This window comes from Oncorhynchus mykiss, chromosome 5 (genome assembly GCF_057628025.1).
Source record: "Oncorhynchus mykiss isolate SJ-2025 chromosome 5, ASM5762802v1, whole genome shotgun sequence".
NCBI classification, from domain to species: Eukaryota; Metazoa; Chordata; class Actinopteri; order Salmoniformes; family Salmonidae; genus Oncorhynchus; species Oncorhynchus mykiss.
Window position 1 is genome coordinate 81,907,526 of NC_143026.1, and position 19,728 is coordinate 81,927,253.

Sequence of the window (19,728 nt, forward strand, 5' to 3'; positions counted from 1 at the left end):
ATGCTTTGTCTCGTCTCTTCAGTTCTTCAGTAGCCTCCACTGACCCCGAGGGGATTCTCCCTGAGGGGCGTGTTGTCGGGTTGACTGTCTGGGGAATTGAGAGGCAGGTAAAGCAAGCACTCACTCAAACTCCGTCGCCGCGCGCTTGTCCTAGGAACCTTCTTTTCGTTCCCGTTCCTACTCGTCTGGCCGTTCTTCAGTGGGCTCACTCTGCCAAGTTAGCCGGCCACCCTGGCGTTCGGGGTACGCTTGCTTCCATTCGCCAGCGTTTCTGGTGGCCCACCCGGGAGCATGACACGCGTCGTTTCGTGGCTGCTTGTTCGGTCTGCGCGCAGACTAAGTCCGGTAACTCTCCTCCTGCCGGCCGTCTCAGGCCGCTTCCTATTCCCTCTCGACCGTGGTCTCACATCGCCTTAGATTTTGTCACCGGACTGCCTTCGTCAGCGGGGAAGACTGTTATTCTTACGGTTGTCGATAGGTTCTCTAAGGCGGCTCATTTCATTCCCCTTGCTAAGCTTCCTTCTGCTAAAGAGACGGCACAAATCATCATCGAGAATGTTTTCAGAATTCATGGCCTTCCGTCAGACGTCGTTTCGGACAGAGGTCCGCAATTCACGTCTCAATTTTGGAGGGAGTTTTGCCGTTTGATTGGGGCTTCCGTCAGTCTCTCTTCCGGCTTTCACCCCCAGTCTAACGGTCAAGCAGAACGGGCCAATCAGACTATTGGTCGCATCTTACGCAGTCTTTCTTTTCGCAACCCTGCGTCTTGGTCAGAACAGCTCCCCTGGGCAGAATACGCCCACAACTCGCTTCCTTCGTCTGCGACCGGGCTATCTCCTTTTCAGAGTAGCCTCGGGTACCAGCCTCCGTTGTTCTCATCTCAGTTCGCCGAGTCCAGCGTCCCCTCCGCTCAGGCTTTTGTCCAACGTTGCGAGCGCACCTGGAAGAGGGTCAGGTCTGCACTTTGCCGTTATAGGGCGCAGACTGTGAGAGCTGCTAATAAGCGTAGAACTAAGAGCCCTAGATATTGTCGCGGTCAGAGAGTTTGGCTCTCCACTCAGAACCTTCCCCTTAAGACGGCTTCTCGCAAGTTGACCCCGCGGTTCATTGGTCCATTCCGTATCTCTCAGGTCATTAATCCTGTCGCAGTGCGACTTCTTCTTCCGCGATATCTTCGTCGCGTCCACCCGGTCTTCCATGTCTCCTGTGTTAAGCCCGTTCTTCGCGCCCCCGCTCGTCTTCCCCCCCCCCCCCCCCATCCTTGTCGAGGGCGCACCTATCTACAGGGTCCGTAAAATCTTGGACATGCGTCCTCGGGGCCGTGGTCATCAGTACCTAGTTGACTGGGAGGGGTACGGTCCTGAGGAGAGGAGTTGGGTTCCCTCTCGGGACGTGCTGGACCGTGCGCTGATTGATGATTTCCTCCGTTGCCGCCAGGTTTCCTCCTCGAGTGCGCCAGGAGGCGCTCGGTGAGTGGGGGGGTACTGTCATGTACTGTCATGTTGTCTTGTCTCTGTCCTTTCCCTTCACCCTGTCTCCCTCTGCTGGTCGTGTTAGGTTACCTTTTCTCCCCCGCTTTCCCCCAGCTGTCCCTTGTCTCCTCTAACTACCCATTCACCCCGTTCCCCACCTGTTCCCTTTTTTCCCTCTGATTAGGTCCCAATATCTCTCTCTGTTTCTGCTCCTGTCCTTGTCGGATTCTTGTTTGTTTGTGTCATTCATGCCTGAACCAGACTGTCGTCATGTTTGCTGTAACCTTGTCCTGTCCTGTCGGAATCTGCCGGTCCATCTGAGCCTACCTATGTTTGGTAATTAAAGAAGCTCTGTTTAAGTTGATTCGCTTTTGGGTCCTCATTCACGCACCGTAACAGTCACTATTCCAATACTGTTTGATTCTGCCATTTTTGAAATACATTTAACATTTCAGTTAAAAACCCTTTGGATAATATCAACATTAATTACTTAACATCTTAACACATACACACCATGTAAATATCAATAAACAGAGGAACACATGCTACAAATAGTTAGTGACTACCTACCAGTCAATTAAATTAGATTATTCAGAAAAATAACATTGTTATAAGAGACAAATTGCCTTTAGACAACATAAATGACTGTATCTGGACACAGGTCAAAACTACTCTGCCGAGCTCAAGTTACCAGCTATGTATGGTTTCAACACTTACATTTATTGAGTTATTGAAAAGTATCCTACAAACATTGTTCGAATGTGAAAGTGATCAGGTTTTCTGAAACAGGTGTGTTTGTATTGAAGAACCCTGAGATTGTGGACAGTAGGACTTGTGTGAACAGGTGTGAACAGACTGAAGATAATGATGTTTTCCTTTCTCTGTCTTTCGAAACTCAGGAACAGTTTGAATGTTTTTTTTTATTGTAATTTAAACAATGGTATGGATGATTAAGCTGGATCTTTCTCTCTGAATCAGGAGTGCACTTTCATTCTCCCAATTTTTCCAAAAGCCCAATCTGAGCAACCTTTGCTATAAACCCTGTCTTTCCCATTGTTGTTTCAAAAGTGGAAAATGATCAATTCGATAATCACACATAATGGGCATTTCACAGCCAAGACTTTTGATCCTTCCCATCAAGGCCATGTTGGCCAGTTTAACCTTCACCCGGTCCCTCTCTTCCGGAGTCCTCTTGGAGGTGCACTCCACAGTAGAGTCGGTCTCAAAGGAGATGGCTGGGACGTGAGTGAGCAGGTGGCCCCCAGCCTTCTCCTGGGCCATGGGCGTGGGAGTCTGCAGGACCAGCCCGTGCGTCGCTTGTTGATGTCGAAGGTAAAAGCTAAGAGGATACACACAAACATTGACCATATAATGTAATGTTGTTACATGTAACTAACTAGCTTGACTTGCCACCGTGTGAAACATGTATGCTACCATATGTTACTAAAAAGAGCTGACAATATTATAAAATGTAATCCAGGAGTTTATGTTTGAATTCTGGTTCTCTCACAACACAAGTCACTCAGAAAAGCATCTGTAGGCAGAAGCATGCTACATGTACATTTGGCATTTGAAAAAACTACAGCTGTGCTATGCTACCGAATGCAAAATGTATCTGTATCATAAAAGTGTAGTGCAATATTCCCTTTTCTTGCCACACACACACACACACACTCTCTCTCACTAGGGACAAATGTTTCGGCTCCTTGTCCAGAGAGGTTTGAGCTTTAGAAGAGGATCTGCAGCAAAAGTAGACCTTTACTGCCATCTACAGGTCAAAGGTCAGACTGGCATTCAGTAAAATGTAAACATGGGCGATCCACAGAAAATGGAAATGTGTGTGTTTCTGTTTGAGAAGTTAAACCAGTTAATTCCCTTATAACTGAGTGTCCTGCATCATGTATTATTTTATTGGTTGTAAATTAAATACGGTTTATTTTACAGTACATGTATTTTACACTGAATCATTGATATCTGGTCGAATGTTGGTTGTGGGACATAACTGAAGTACTATGTGTGTGTGTTCAATGAATCACACTGTTTGTGTGTGTGTGGGTGGGGGTGCATGTTCTATACATTATTCAGGACAACATTACTTTGTTTAGCCTACACCGTGACTATGACTGCATAATAAACTAAACTAAATATACTATGTATTTTCTAATCAAATGTGTTACCTGGGCAACACAAAAGAAGACAAAGGCCATCAATTCAATGCAAATATTACTGTATTAAAGTAAATTGTTGTATTAAGCTTGCTTTGAAAACCGTTTGAATGGCTTGGATAGGCCTATGGAGATGGTGGAAAACATCCTGATTAGAAGGGGACGTTTGAGAGGCTTCTCCTGTTGAGAGGTGGAGGGAAGACCCTCTGGGAGTCCAAATGTGGCAGGATGTGCCACTATGTTGGGCGACAGAAGAGAGAGAGTTGACATGCACTTTCATTTAGAAATGATGGTATATTGTATTCTTAGTTTCAACTCATTATTACTTTCACAAATAAATGAGAACCAGAATCTTGAGATTTGGAAACTATAAATAATTTTACATAAGAGATTACCATCGATAATATATAATGTACTGTATATAGGGTTTAATATTTTTGCAATAGCAGCTTTGTACACCAATATCTCAAACAGTAAATGTCCTGCTGTATGGACTTACACATGATCTCTTCAGCAGTAGTCTGGTCTTTGGATTCAGAATGGCGGGAATTCTTCTTGTTTCCCATCATGAATGGCTAAAACAAAAACATGTCAAAACAACTGTCACAGCAGAACAATCTCACGGTAATAACGATCACATCTTACACACCAGCACAACAAGATTTATAAATGGTTTTGGAATTAATGGATGGTTTTACATTTTCTCTAAATAACATTGTTTACTCACATTGACACAATTGTTAACTTAAATAAGTGTGATGTACCTTTAAATTGAATTTCAGTCTGGCAAGCCTTTGTAGGAAAGACAGCTTCCCTCTGGTAGCCTTCACATCTTCAGCCATGAGAAGAGCTTCTGGCCTGGTGGCTTCGAAAGATGTTCTTGAGGCTGCTCTTGATGCCTCGTTACAACTGTGGAGAAGCTCCTTGCTCAATGACTTCACAAGAATCCTATTGAAAGTGGAGTCCTGAGTCGACACGGCCAGTTGGAGTATTTTCTCTGAGCCAAACTCCTTCAACAGATGTTTGTAGACGGTGCTGTATACTTTGTGACTCTTCAGGTTCTTGGGATAAGCTTGGGTCTCAGAGCAGCCTGACCATGCACAGAAGGCAGCTATAACTTTTGGAATCAGGTCTTGTGACGTGCGTGTGACGTCAGTTGGGTACAGATCAGTTTGGGTTTGTATTTTTGACAGAAGTCTCACCACTAACATGCTGATGAGGCCGGTGAAGTCATCATCACCGACTAAGTTAACAGTGGATGGGGTTGAAAGCGAGGCAACATCCGGGCTGGTTGAATTCTGATCACAAACAATGCTCTGAGGTACACCGAAACAACTGATGGTATCCCTTTCCTCAGCATCTATGTTGGCCTCAAAGCCTTGTGCAGCATTGGAGGTCCCACTTGTTGTCATGCTGATGGCAGAGAAAGATGGCAGAGGGTAGGACTTATCACTCAGTAGACTGCCTATATCAGTTACAGTTCCGGTTGGAGATGACCCTCTGCTTTGTGCATCAGAAACCACAGAGTCCATGACCTGACTTACCATTACTTTGGTAAACAGGCTGACTGTGTCACTAAATGCTGATGTAGAAAAAGAACATGAAATCCTATCTTCAGATACGCTAGCCGGCACACTAACTCCCTGAGCCAAACTCATTGAAGCTGTAGAGGGCACAAGGCTAGGAAGCAAGAGGCGCTTCACAGACTCCTCTGCAAAAAGCTGAACCAGCTTGTAAGCTGTGGGCTTCCCCACCGTCTTGTCATTCCTCTTCAGCTCAGTAAGGACTGTATCGGATGCACTCTTTCCAGCCGCCACTGTCAGAACCAGAGGGGTCAAGTTGCTCTCAGAAATGATGCGGTTGACTTGGTGAGTAAGATCACGTGAGAGAGCACCAATCCTACCCTGAGATATGAGCTCCTCCAGTCTTGCTATTGCAGCTGTTAGATCAGGGTGGAATGCAACCTCCCCTTCTTCCTCTGGATGTACCTCCTTTATGATGGTATCCACTATTGCAGACATGCTTTCCCTGGCATCACACACCAATGTTTTTGGCTTAGTAGATTTGCCCATGTCGATGACTGAGCATCTCACAATGGGCTGAGTAATACTCTCTGGTAAATCAGAAGAGATGGGAGTGCCAGGGAGTGAAAATTCCCACTCTGACTTCTTTGATCTGGCAGATGAGGATGACAACGAGGAGGAAGAACGCTGTGGCGCTTGATAGATCAGTTCCTCACCACATTCACTGCTTACCCTTTCAACATCCTTCAGCATCATTCCAACCACATTCTCTATTTGTGAAAGCGCAGTCACCGTTTGGTCAGATTTTGACAGCTCTTTCTGAATTAAAACCAGAATATGGCTGAGGGTCTTTTTGGCTTGAGCCGTTGTTGCTTTGACTTGATTTTGCCATGTAAAATAATTAATCATCTTTGTCTTCACATTGTGGTAAATAGTCTTTGCAGTTGTCCAGATCTTCTTCTCAGATACTTCCAAACCAGACTGTGAGCCTTTGGGTGTGGCCTCAGTGTACTCTGAGGTTTTCTCATCACTCTGTTGAAGCATAGAGTCTGCCTGCCATAGAGTAGTAGAAGACTCTGTGGGTGGGAAAAGGCTCTTCATGTCATTTGTAATTGATCCAACGATTTCAAAAGCAGTTATATCTGTATGCCTTAAGGAAATTGTTGATTTTGCTGGCAACATCTGAGAATCTGTCTGGCTGGAACTGACTTTGCTGGGAAAGCTACTGACTGATTTGATCAGTATTTTTCGCACTTCGTTGGTAGCGTTCATCTGGAACTCCTCACTGGAGAGTTTCTCAATGACTGAGGCTGGAGTATCTCTTAATCCTTCCAACCATGAAGAACCAGACACAGGCATGTCTTCTAGATAAGACATGACACTGTCCAAAAAGCCACAGACTTCAAGGGAGTTGTAAGAGGAACCCTCTGCAACAGATGATGCGCATTCCAAATCTGCCACCTCTGACCTATACATGGTCACAATCTTGGACAATACCTCTTTGGTGCAGGGCACCATGTTGGAATCACAGAGAGACAGTAATGGTTGAGAGTTCTCACTTTGGCATTTACGGAGAGAACCAAGTCCTGTTGAGTTGACCACTTGCAGTATTGCCTCACTCTTACTGGTTTCAGGTTGCTCTGGTGTTTTCTCTCCTACAGAGTCAGTTGAATCACATCCATCAGATAAAGAAGATGAACTACGTTCTGATATAGGGGATTCACTCCTACATGGGGAAGGCAAGCTCAGGATTGAAACAGGCAGATCACTGGAGTCAGTATGCTCCAGAAGCACAGCACTGGAGTCAGCTTTTTCCATAAGTTCTTCCCCTTGGACTGGAGCTCCACCCATTCTGAGGAACAATGTCTCCAGCTTTGCCTGAAGTCTCTCGCAGAGTCTACGAGCTGCATGGAAGGGTTTCCGCTTTGTCGTACAGTGTCCCACTTGGGTATCTCTCTGGGTGCTTGTTGGCTGATCTAATTCAGCATACTGCACAATGTCCTTGACATCTTCAACAAAGTTATCAATTATTTGTGATGCCTCAGATTCTACTTTGGTCTGTATGAGCTCAGTGGCCGCAGAATCAAGGATCCTGTCAGATGGGCTGGATGCATTCATCAAGCTTGGAGTGGTACTAAACGAATGAGAAGGTTGAACCATACCAGAGATATCGCTCATTAACCTTCTCACAAGAATTTCACTCACAGCCTTTGAGGCTTTGGTCTTGAACTTCACACTAAACAGAGTGCCAAGATTTTGCATCATTGCTTTGCAAGATGTACATATTATGTTCAGCTCCTCTGGAACAGGAGAGTCTTCAACATCCAGGTGCTCCACTACAAGGTCACTGCCAGATGCCAACATTTTAACTTTCACAGCCACTTCTCGAAAAACCTTAGCCAATTCCGGATCTTCTTTTTCCAATTCACCCACCATCTCTGCGATAACAGTCATCACTTCTTCTGTTGCAGGTGGAATGCATGACTCTAATACAGAGGTAGAGCTCTGGTCCTCTGGGGTGGTGTGATCATCAAAACATTTCTGGACCATGTTGACCATTTGTTCAGCGGCCTGGGTACCAGAAGAAATAGGGGAGGACCGCCCTGAAATGGCTCTGCTGATGGTCGCAGAGAGGGCAGAGTTAAGCTGTTCGACCACCACCTTGATAAGACCAACAGTCAGCTCAGGTGGGCAAGAGGACAGGATATTATGATCAGACAGTTGCTCCTGGACACTTTTGATGATTCTGTCCTCTGTCATTCCCAGGAGGACTTTCACTGAGGTCTGGGAACTTTAAAACGAACAAGCAAAGCATGATAATTCCTGTCTTAACTTGGCAAATCGGTCAAGCGTTGTAATTTTAGTATTCTAAATATCTACATGTCCTTTTGATCGCTTTACATGCTCATTCATTTGAATATGCTCAAAGGCTGATACATTACATTTTGTACTACATCAGATAGAGTAAATTGCATTGGCTAACACTGGGATAGATGATCTCGGTGAAATCCATACATGAAAACCTTGAGGGGAACATACCTCTTAGAAGAGGGTGTTAGGGACCTGAGATGTTGAGCCCCTGTGCCGCCCTTATACATTTTCTTCGCCAGATATCTAACTTCCTGGATGAGCTCCAGTCTTTCCTGATCAAAGGCAGCAAAGGATCTTGCACTGCCACCCCTCTTGGGTGAGTCAGTGTCGTCGTCAGCAAAGTCCTTTACCCCAAGTACGCGGGCCAGGGCTGGCAGCAGGATCTGCAGGGTGGTCTGTGCGATGAAGGTTACAATTGTCTTGCACAATTTGGCAAGCTGTTCCTTCGTCATCTGTTTTGAACAAACAGAACAAAAACAGTCTTTTCAATGGAACTGTGATGTAAAGTATTCTAGATCGAACAGAATGCATTTGATCAACATTGTTATTCTTGTCTGTGACTGAATTCAAAGTTTGATGAAGTCTGACAGAGAACATGAATAACAGAATATGACTTGATGGCTAATCTCTGAATTCAACAGATCATTGACACATCAAAGGTCAAAGGCAGGTAGGGAAACTTACAGGGTTTTTTAGTCCTTTGTAGATCACTTGCCACTGCCTAGACAATTTAAAATAAGTGTTTTAGTTAGTGTTTAGTTCCCACTGCACAATATTTCATAAATGTTGAACATTACAGAAAAACTTTTAACATACTCATCAGTAAGATTGCGCAGGAATGAGATGAGGATTGGGTAGGAGTATTCCATCTCATCCTTGTTGCCTGGGCCGAATGCAGCCTTAACAGCTTTCTTCTCCAGGAGCTCAATTACAGATCCTCTATCCAGGTGTTTATTCCTGGAGACTAAAGATGTGATTGCCGTAGAGGAAGTAGAAACAAAATTAAAGAGAAATCAGACGTTTTATCTCTTAATACTCTGATTTCATTGTTTAAGGGTTTTAGAATAGGCCTATTTGAATAAAGCTATCTATGTGACCTTTCTTACTGATTACAGTAGACTACAGTTTCATTGAAAATGGATAGCACAACCTGCACATCACAGACAGAATAGAGAAACAATGTGGTACTACAGAGGTAAATCTCTGACCTGCATCATTGTCAGTGCCCAGCTTCCTTGACTTCTTGCCACTCCTCTTACTTTTTGCCTAGGATAGAACAGAACAGATTCCAGAGCTCAAATGATGGCAGACATGTAACACCAGGGCCCGTATACATAAAGTTCATCAGATAAGGTGTGGGCTCAACCTTGCCCAAATAATTGTATTCATTATGATCTCAAATGCAAAACTGATCCTAGATAAGCACTCCTACTCTGAGACAATTTATGAATAGGCTATGGGCCAGGTCAAAGCAGCTCTTAAAACACGTTTTGAAAACAGCTACTACGTATGTTGTTATCTGAGATATATAGATATCTATGGTATGGCTGCTATCAGGTACAGAGTGTAACCCAGTAGGCCTATTATGTGCTCTGTCACTACTGCTATCTTACCTTCCTTCCCTTCTTGGCCTCCTCTTTGGGTGTGGCCACCGGTTCTTCCTCAACAACTTCCTTTCCTTCCCTCTGAGGATCACCATCCTCCCTCTGTGCTACCTGAAGGACAGACATTCCAATAAGTAATAATATGTCAATGTCAGAGTAGATCTGTGCAGAGGACATCATAAATAGAGCTACAGCCATATCAGCGCTAAGCTGGTGACTTTATAAAGAATGGTACATTTGCTTTACAATATGTTATAGCTTTTTACAAGAAATATCCGCTTATATTGCTTTACCCTTTTTTACTTTCCCCCAATATTGCATGAAGTAATTTAGCTTACCTTTTCTTCATCCATTCAAGCTATTTTATATCTCAAAAAGCATGTCATTGTCTGTGTTGGTTACATTCAAGTTGAGTTCAGGTCGAGAGTGAGGACAATATTGCAAGCAGGGACTGTAATTTAGGGCTACATGCTACGTCATGGAACGTTAGACCTTTATGACATCACAAATAGTATTTTTAGGAAGAGCGCGGGAAAGGTTACTTGCCCACTCAGTAGGACTAGCTAATATTGACAGAAATTTCCCCGTCAAACGTTTTCGATTGCCTACCCCTACGCCTTCCATCGAACATGGTCCTGCCTTTGCAATATTGTCTCTCTTGTGGATTTACTTACGTATGACATGTAGGCTTACTGTGTCGGATCAAGTTGATTGATCTGTCCTAGTCAGCCTTAGGTTGAACCCAAAATCTTCTGGGAAATATTTGTTAATACTATTCATTTCAATATCGTTTTATTCTTTGATTTAGTCCCAATCCAATCCTATTGTTGGCTGCCAATCCCCACCAAATATGTCATTGTAGGACATACTGTAGCGGGAGAAAGTGAGAGCTGCAACGCGGACGCGTTCGGTGGCTCCTTCAGTGCAGAGGCAAGCGCGTATGCCAGTGCCACTAAAGCCCGGGCTTGTGAGGCAGTAGTCTACAACGCTGACAGGCAACACCTTTTATTAACTCACTAGAATTACATTGTCTTCTTCATTCATTTCGATTGCACTTCCTTTCGTGGTGAAATTAGTTTTGATTACTATTAACTTTAATCTACAGAGTTTAAGTGTTTATGTTGCCCACGTCATCATGTGATGCTGTGAGCAAACAATTTATGCCCAGCCTTCCTAGATAGGCCTGGGCTGCATAACACTATGAATCTGGGAAAACATAACACTTAAAAAAAAGTTTTACAGTGCAAAAATAGCGTAGGCCTACTTGTGTACTATTCAAATCCACACTAAAGCCACACCTCTTCACACAGACGTACCCAGATTCTGTTGTTTTAGCTTTAACCTCTGTTAAATTCACTTCCCTGGTTAATCTGTCATCATGTTTCGTGTTCTCCATGGTTAATCTGTCTCTATGTTTAGTGCACTTTAATATAGCCTGTTTACTTATTTGAATGTTTGATTATATTGCTTTTTATCCTGCATATTTTGTTGTGGATTTAAATTGACTTTGGGTGTCTTGAAAATCACTTAAAATAGCACTGTTGTTCTAATCGTCAGATGGCAGGTATTCTGATCTTCACTGTCCATGGTGCTGAATCTGGCTGGGTAGATTAGTTTGAATGCCGAAAACTTGTTTGCCTACATTTAAAGGCCCTGTGAAGTCAAAATAATTGTATTTCATATTGTACAACAGCTGATGAAACTAACACTGTAAATGTGTTTTACAAAAATGTGATCGGGGTTGCTTCCTGATAGTTCTGGTTGAAAATACGGAGCATGTTCCTCTGCCCAGGCCTTGCTGACACTTGCCAGATCTTACACTGCCTGGATAGGTATTTTGTGTGTCAGCTAACCACATCATATGTTATAGCAATCTGTCAGTCGATGACACAATGGATGACTTGGCACACAACCATTGGTTGATGCATGCAACACCTGAGCAGGGACACATTCTTTTCACAGCACTTCAATGCAAAGTAATTTTCGTAGAAGGTTTGGAGAGCATTTTCACTAACCCTAACCCTTTTCCTAACCTTAACCTCAGTTTCCTAACCTGCTACGAAAAATTCACTTCGATATTGAAGTGCCATGAAAAGAGAGTTTCTCACATCTATACAGCACCTTCTAATCAGCAGGTTTGCATGGGCGAGAGTTTTGGCTTTCCATGGCGACATCACCATGTGTAAATTGGTTTATAGACCAACGACAAAGAGAGTGCCAATAACAGCTAGTTTTTAATTTCCCCTCCACACTGACCACTCCCAGACAGTCCTAGCAAAATTATTGCTTGAGAAAGTTTTTTTTGCAAAAAATACATTTTTGACCATTTTCATCGTAATCTATTACAGTAAGGTACTTAATTGTTACCCAGAAATGATTTGATATTGATATAAAAACGTCTGCTTTGGGCCTTAAAAATATATGTCCACTACATACTCAGAAATCACATATATTGACATTTTAGAATGTATTTTATCAAGAAAGTAAGTTATACATGTCTTTTTTAATCTTACTCTTAGTTGCAAATAATTAATTTGGCTGTGGTTCATTTGATTTTCAGCACAACCCTGTTTGATAACGTCTAGTATTATAGTGACTTCTTGTGGTAAAATGTCAAACTCACAACTAAACTCATTAAAATGGAGGTTTTCTTTACCCTGTCTTATCAAACAGTGCAACATTTGACTGATGAAATAGCATTCTTCTAAAATTCTTATACTTCTAGATGCAAAATACAAGTCACTATTCCAATACTGTTTGATTCTGCCATTTTTGAAATACATTTAACATTTCAGTTAAAAACCCTTTGGATAATATCAACATTAATTACTTAACATCTTAACACATACACACCATGTAAATATCAATAAACAGAGGAACACATGCTACAAATAGTTAGTGACTACCTACCAGTCAATTAAATTAGATTATTCAGAAAAATAACATTGTTATAAGAGACAAATTGCCTTTAGACAACATAAATGACTGTATCTGGACACAGGTCAAAACTACTCTGCCGAGCTCAAGTTACCAGCTATGTATGGTTTCAACACTTACATTTATTGAGTTATTGAAAAGTATCCTACAAACATTGTTCGAATGTGAAAGTGATCAGGTTTTCTGAAACAGGTGTGTTTGTATTGAAGAACCCTGCGATTGTGGACAGTAGGACTTGTGTGAACAGGTGTGAACAGACTGAAGATAATGATGTTTTCCTTTCTCTGTCTTTCGAAACTCAGGAACAGTTTGAATGTTTTTTTATTGTAATTTAAACAATGGTATGGATGATTAAGCTGGATCTTTCTCTCTGAATCAGGAGTGCACTTTCATTCTCCCAATTTTTCCAAAAGCCCAATCTGAGCAACCTTTGCTATAAACCCTGTCTTTCCCATTGTTGTTTCAAAAGTGGAAAATTATCAATTCGATAATCACACATAATGGGCATTTCACAGCCAAGACTTTTGATCCTTCCCATCAAGGCCATGTTGGCCAGTTTAACCTTCACCCGTTCCCTCTCTTCCGGAGTCCTCTTGGAGGTGCACTCCACAGTAGAGTCGGTCTCAAAAGAGATGGCTGGGACGTGAGTGAGCAGGTGGCCCCCAGCCTTCTCCTGGGACATGGGCGTGGGAGTCTGCAGGACCAGCCCGTGCGTCGCTTGTTGATGTCGAAGGTAAAAGCTAAGAGGATACACACAAACATTGACCATATAATGTAATGTTGTTACATGTAACTAACTAGCTTGACTTGCCACCGTGTGAAACATGTATGCTACCATATGTTACTAAAAAGAGCTGACAATATTATAAAATGTAATCCAGGAGTTTATGTTTGAATTCTGGTTCTCTCACAACACAAGTCACTCAGAAAAGCATCTGTAGGCAGAAGCATGCTACATGTACATTTGGCATTTGAAAAAACTACAGCTGTGCTATGCTACCGAATGCAAAATGTATCTGTATCATAAAAGTGTAGTGCAATATTCCCTTTTCTTGCCACACACACACACACACACACACACTCTCTCACTAGGGACAAATGTTTCGGCTCCTTGTCCAGAGAGGTTTGAGCTTTAGAAGAGGATCTGCAGCAAAAGTAGACCTTTACTGCCATCTACAGGTCAAAGGTCAGACTGGCATTCAGTAAAATGTAAACATGGGCGATCCACAGAAAATGGAAATGTGTGTGTTTCTGTTTGAGAAGTTAAACCAGTTAATTCCCTTATAACTGAGTGTCCTGCATCATGTATTATTTTATTGATTGTAAATTAAATACGGTTTATTTTACAGTACATGTATTTTACACTGAATCATTGATATCTGGTCGAATGTTGGTTGTGGGACATAACTGACGTACTATGTGTGTGTGTTCAATGAATCACACTGTGTGTGTGTGTGTGGGTGGGGGGGTGGGAGGGTGCATGTTCTATACATTATTCAGGACAACATTACTTTGTTTAGCCTACACCGTGACTATGACTGCATAATAAACTAAACTAAATATACTATGTATTTTCTAATCAAATGTGTTAACAGGGCAACACAAAAGAAGACAAAGGCCATCAATTCAATGCAAATATTACTGTATTAAAGGAAATTGTTGTATTAAGCTTGCTTTGAAAACCGTTTGAATGGCTTGGATAGGCCTATGGAGATGGTGGAAAACATCCTGATTAGAAGGGGACGTTTGCGAGGCTTCTCCTGTTGAGAGGTGGAGGGAAGACCCTCTGGGAGTCCAAATGTGGCAGGATGTGCCACTATGTTGGGCGACAGAAGAGAGAGAGTTGACATGCACTTTCATTTAGAAATGATGGTATATTGTATTCTTAGTTTCAACTCATTATTACTTTCACAAATAAATGAGAACCAGAATCTTGAGATTTGGAAACTATAAATCATTTTACATAAGAGATTACTATCAATAATATATAATGTACTGTATATAGGGTTTAATATTTTTGCAATAGCAGCTTTGTACACCAATATCTCAAACAGTAAATGTCCTGCTGTATGGACTTACACATGATCTCTTCAGCAGTAGTCTGGTCTTTGGATTCAGAATGGCGGGAATTCTTCTTGTTTCCCATCATGAATGGCTAAAACAAAAACATGTCAAAACAACTGTCACAGCAGAACAATCTCACGGTAATAACGATCACATCTTACACACCAGCACAACAAGATTTATAAATGGTTTTGGAATTAATGGATGGTTTTACATTTTCTCTAAATAACATTGTTTACTCACATTGACACAATTGTTAACTTAAATAAGTGTGATGTACCTTTAAGTTGAATTTCAGTCTGGCAAGCCTTTGTAGGAAAGACAGCTTCCCTCTGGTAGCCTTCACATCTTCAGCCATGAGAAGAGCTTCTGGCCTGGTGGCTTCGAAAGATGTTCTTGAGGCTGCTCTTGATGCCTCGTTACAACTGTGGAGAAGCTCCTTGCTCAATGACTTCACAAGAATCCTATTGAAAGTGGAGTCCTGAGTCGACACGGCCAGTTGGAGTATTTTCTCTGAGCCAAACTCCTTCAACAGATGTTTGTAGACGGTGCTGTATACTTTGTGACTCTTCAGGTTCTTGGGATAAGCTTGGGTCTCAGAGCAGCCTGACCATGCACAGAAGGCAGCTATAACTTTTGGAATCAGGTCTTGTGACGTGCGTGTGACGTCAGTTGGGTACAGATCAGTTTGGGTTTGTATTTTTGACAGAAGTCTCACCACTAACATGCTGATGAGGCCGGTGAAGTCATCATCACCGACTAAGTTAACAGTGGATGGGGTTGAAAGCGAGGCAACATCCGGGCTGGTTGAATTCTGATCACAAACAATGCTCTGAGGTACACCGAAACAACTGATGGTATCCCTTTCCTCAGCATCTATGTTGGCCTCAAAGCCTTGTGCAGCATTGGAGGTCCCACTTGTTGTCATGCTGATGGCAGAGAAAGATGGCAGAGGGTAGGACTTACCACTCAGTAGACTGCCTATATCAGTTACAGTTCCGGTTGGAGATGACCCTCTGCTTTGTGCATCAGAAACCACAGAGTCCATGACCTGACTTACCATTACTTTGGTAAACAGGCTGACTGTGTCACTAAATGCTGATGTAGAAAAAGAACATGAAATCCTATCTTCAGATACGCTAGCCGGCACACTAACTCCCTGAGCCAAACTCATTGAAGCTGTAGAGGGCACAAGGCTAGGAAGCAAGAGGCGCTTCACAGACTCCTCTGCAAAAAGCTGAACCAGCTTGTAAGCTGTGGGCTTCCCCACCGTCTTGTCATTCCTCTTCAGCTCAGTAAGGACTGTATCGGATGCACTCTTTCCAGCCGCCACTGTCAGAACCAGAGGGGTCAAGTTGCTCTCAGAAATGATGCGGTTGACTTGGTGAGTAAGATCACGTGAGAGAGCACCAATCCTACCCTGAGATATGAGCTCCTCCAGTCTTGCTATTGCAGCTGTTAGATCAGGGTGGAATGCAACCTCCCCTTCTTCCTCTGGATGTACCTCCTTTATGATGGTATCCACTATTGCAGACATGCTTTCCCTGGCATCACACACCAATGTTTTTGGCTTAGTAGATTTGCCCATGTCGATGACTGAGCATCTCACAATGGGCTGAGTAATACTCTCTGGTAAATCAGAAGAGATGGGAGTGCCAGGGAGTGAAAATTCCCACTCTGACTTCTTTGATCTGGCAGATGAGGATGACAACGAGGAGGAAGAACGCTGTGGCGCTTGATAGATCAGTTCCTCACCACATTCACTGCTTACCCTTTCAACATCCTTCAGCATCATTCCAACCACATTCTCTATTTGTGAAAGCGCAGTCACCGTTTGGTCAGATTTTGACAGCTCTTTCTGAATTAAAACCAGAATATGGCTGAGGGTCTTTTTGGCTTGAGCCGTTGTTGCTTTGACTTGATTTTGCCATGTAAAATAATTCATCATCTTTGTCTTCACATTGTGGTAAATAGTCTTTGCAGTTGTCCAGATCTTCTTCTCAGATACTTCCAAACCAGACTGTGAGCCTTTGGGTGTGGCCTCAGTGTACTCTGAGGTTTTCTCATCACTCTGTTGAAGCATAGAGTCTGCCTGCCATAGAGTAGTAGAAGACTCTGTGGGTGGGAAAAGGCTCTTCATGTCATTTGTAATTGATCCAACGATTTCAAAAGCAGTTATATCTGTATGCCTTAAGGAAATTGTTGATTTTGCTGGCAACATCTGAGAATCTGTCTGGCTGGAACTGACTTTGCTGGGAAAGCTACTGACTGATTTGATCAGTATTTTTCGCACTTCGTTGGTAGCGTTCATCTGGAACTCCTCACTGGAGAGTTTCTCAATGACTGAGGCTGGAGTATCTCTTAATCCTTCCAACCATGAAGAACCAGACACAGGCATGTCTTCTAGATAAGACATGACACTGTCCAAAAAGCCACAGACTTCAAGGGAGTTGTAAGAGGAACCCTTTGCAACAGATGATGTGCATTCCAAATCTGCCACCTCTGACCTATACATGGTCACAATCTGGGACAATACCTCTTTGGTGCAGGGCACCATGTTGGAATCACAGAGAGACAGTAATGGTTGAGAGTTCTCACTTTGGCATTTACGGAGAGAACCAAGTCCTGTTGAGTTGACCACTTGCAGTATTGCCTCACTCTTACTGGTTTCAGGTTGCTCTGGTGTTTTCTCTCCTACAGAGTCAGTTGAATCACATCCATCAGATAAAGAAGATGAACTACGTTCTGATATAGGGGATTCACTCCTACATGGGGAAGGCAAGCTCAGGATTGAAACAGGCAGATCACTGGAGTCAGTATGCTCCAGAAGCACAGCACTGGAGTCAGCTTTTTCCATAAGTTCTTCCCCTTGGACTGGAGCTCCACCCATTCTGAGGAACAATGTCTCCAGCTTTGCCTGAAGTCTCTCGCAGAGTCTACGAGCTGCATGGAAGGGTTTCCGCTTTGTCGTACAGTGTCCCACTTGGGTATCTCTCTGGGTGCTTGTTGGCTGATCTAATTCAGCATACTGCACAATGTCCTTGACATCTTCAACAAAGTTATCAATTATTTGTGATGCCTCAGATTCTACTTTGGTCTGTATGAGCTCAGTGGCCGCAGAATCAAGGATCCTGTCAGATGGGCTAGATGCATTCATCAAGATTGGAGTGGTACTAAACGAATGAGAAGGTTGAACCATACCAGAGATATCGCTCATTAACCTTCTCACAAGAATTTCACTCACAGCCTTTGAGGCTTTGGTCTTGAACTTCACACTAAACAGAGTGCCAAGATTTTGCATCATTGCTTTGCAAGATGTACATATTATGTTCAGCTCCTCTGGAACAGGAGAGTCTTCAACATCCAGGTGCTCCACTACAAGGTCACTGCCAGATGCCAACATTTTAACTTTCACAGCCACTTCTCGAAAAACCTTAGCCAATTCCGGATCTTCTTTTTCCAATTCACCCACCATCTCTGCGATAACAGTCATCACTTCTTCTGTTGCAGGTGGAATGCATGACTCTAATACAGAGGTAGAGCTCTGGTCCTCTGGGGTGGTGTGATCATCAAAACATTTCTGGACCATGTTGACCATTTGTTCAGCGGCCTGGGTACCAGAAGAAATAGGGGAGGACCGCCCTGAAATGGCTCTGCTGATGGTCGCAGAGAGGGCAGAGTTAAGCTGTTCGACCACCACCTTGATAAGACCAACAGTCAGCTCAGGTGGGCAAGAGGACAGGATATTATGATCAGACAGTTGCTCCTGGACACTTTTGATGATTCTGTCCTCTGTCATTCCCAGGAGGACTTTCACTGAGGTCTGGGAACTTTAAAACGAACAAGCAAAGCATGATAATTCCTGTCTTAACTTGGCAAATCGGTCAAGCGTTGTAATTTTAGTATTCTAAATATCTACATGTCCTTTTGATCGCTTTACATGCTCATTCATTTGAATATGCTCAAAGGCTGATACATTACATTTTGTACTACATCAGATAGAGTAAATTGCATTGGCTAACACTGGGATAGATGATCTCGGTGAAATCCATACATGAAAACCTTGAGGGGAACATACCTCTTAGAAGAGGGTGTTAAGGACCTGAGATGTTGAGCCCCTGTGCCGCCCTTATACATTTTCTTCGCCAGATATCTAACTTCCTGGATGAGCTCCAGTCTTTCCTGATCAAAGGCAGCAAAGGATCTTGCACTGCCACCCCTCTTGGGTGAGTCAGTGTCGTCGTCAGCAAAGTCCTTTACCCCAAGTACGCGGGCCAGGGCTGGCAGCAGGATCTGCAGGGTGGTCTGTGCGATGAAGGTTACAATTGTCTTGCACAATTTGGCAAGCTGTTCCTTCGTCATCTGTTTTGAACAAACAGAACAAAAACAGTCTTTTCAATGGAACTGTGATGTAAAGTATTCTAGATCGAACAGAATGCATTTGATCAACATTGTTATTCTTGTCTGTGACTGAATTCAAAGTTTGATGAAGTCTGACAGAGAACATGAATAACAGAATATGACTTGATGGCTAATCTCTGAATTCAACAGATCATTGACACATCAAAGGTCAAAGGCAGGTAGGGAAACTTACAGGGTTTTTTAGTCCTTTGTAGATCACTTGCCACTGCCTAGACAATTTAAAATAAGTGTTTTAGTTAGTGTTTAGTTCCCACTGCACAATATTTCATAAATGTTGAACATTACAAAAACAATTTTAACATACTCATCAGTAAGATTGCGCAGGAATGAGATGAGGATTGGGTAGGAGTATTCCATCTCATCCTTGTTGCCTGGGCCGAATGCAGCCTTAACAGATTTCTTCTCCAGGAGCTCAATTACAGATCCTCTATCCAGGTGTTTATTCCTGGAGACTAAAGATGTGATTGCCGTAGAGGAAGTAGAAACAAAATTAAAGAGAAATCAGACATTTTATCTCTTAATACTCTGATTTCATTGTTTAAGGGTTTTAGAATAGGCCTATTTTAATAAAGCTATCTATGTGACCTTTCTTACTGATTACAGTAGACTACAGTTTCATTGAAAATGGATAGCACAACCTGCACATCACAGACAGAATAGAGAAACAATG

At 42.9% G+C, this 19,728-nt stretch overlaps 2 protein-coding genes across 2 annotated transcripts; both read right to left on the minus strand.

Annotated features, from left to right (window-relative positions):
- Positions 1-3,687: 3,687 nt before the first annotated feature.
- LOC149983599 (uncharacterized) lies at positions 3,688-10,057 on the minus strand. Its single transcript, XM_090236126.1, has 8 exons — positions 9,645-10,057; positions 9,240-9,297; positions 8,848-8,995; positions 8,716-8,752; positions 8,200-8,483; positions 4,402-7,951; positions 4,137-4,212; positions 3,688-3,873 (listed from the first exon to the last, which is right to left on the minus strand). The coding sequence occupies exons 1-8, from the start codon at positions 9,831-9,833 to the stop codon at positions 3,722-3,724; spliced, it is 4,494 nt and encodes a 1,497-aa protein (XP_090092252.1). The 5' UTR covers positions 9,834-10,057; the 3' UTR covers positions 3,688-3,721.
- A 4,140-nt stretch (positions 10,058-14,197) lies between these two features.
- LOC118964660 (uncharacterized) lies at positions 14,198-19,510 on the minus strand. Its single transcript, XM_090236127.1, has 3 exons — positions 19,231-19,510; positions 14,917-18,998; positions 14,198-14,727 (listed from the first exon to the last, which is right to left on the minus strand). Exons 2-3 carry the CDS (start codon positions 18,433-18,435, stop codon positions 14,581-14,583), a joined length of 3,666 nt encoding a protein of 1,221 aa, XP_090092253.1. The 5' UTR covers positions 18,436-18,998; positions 19,231-19,510; the 3' UTR covers positions 14,198-14,580.
- Positions 19,511-19,728: the final 218 nt, after the last annotated feature.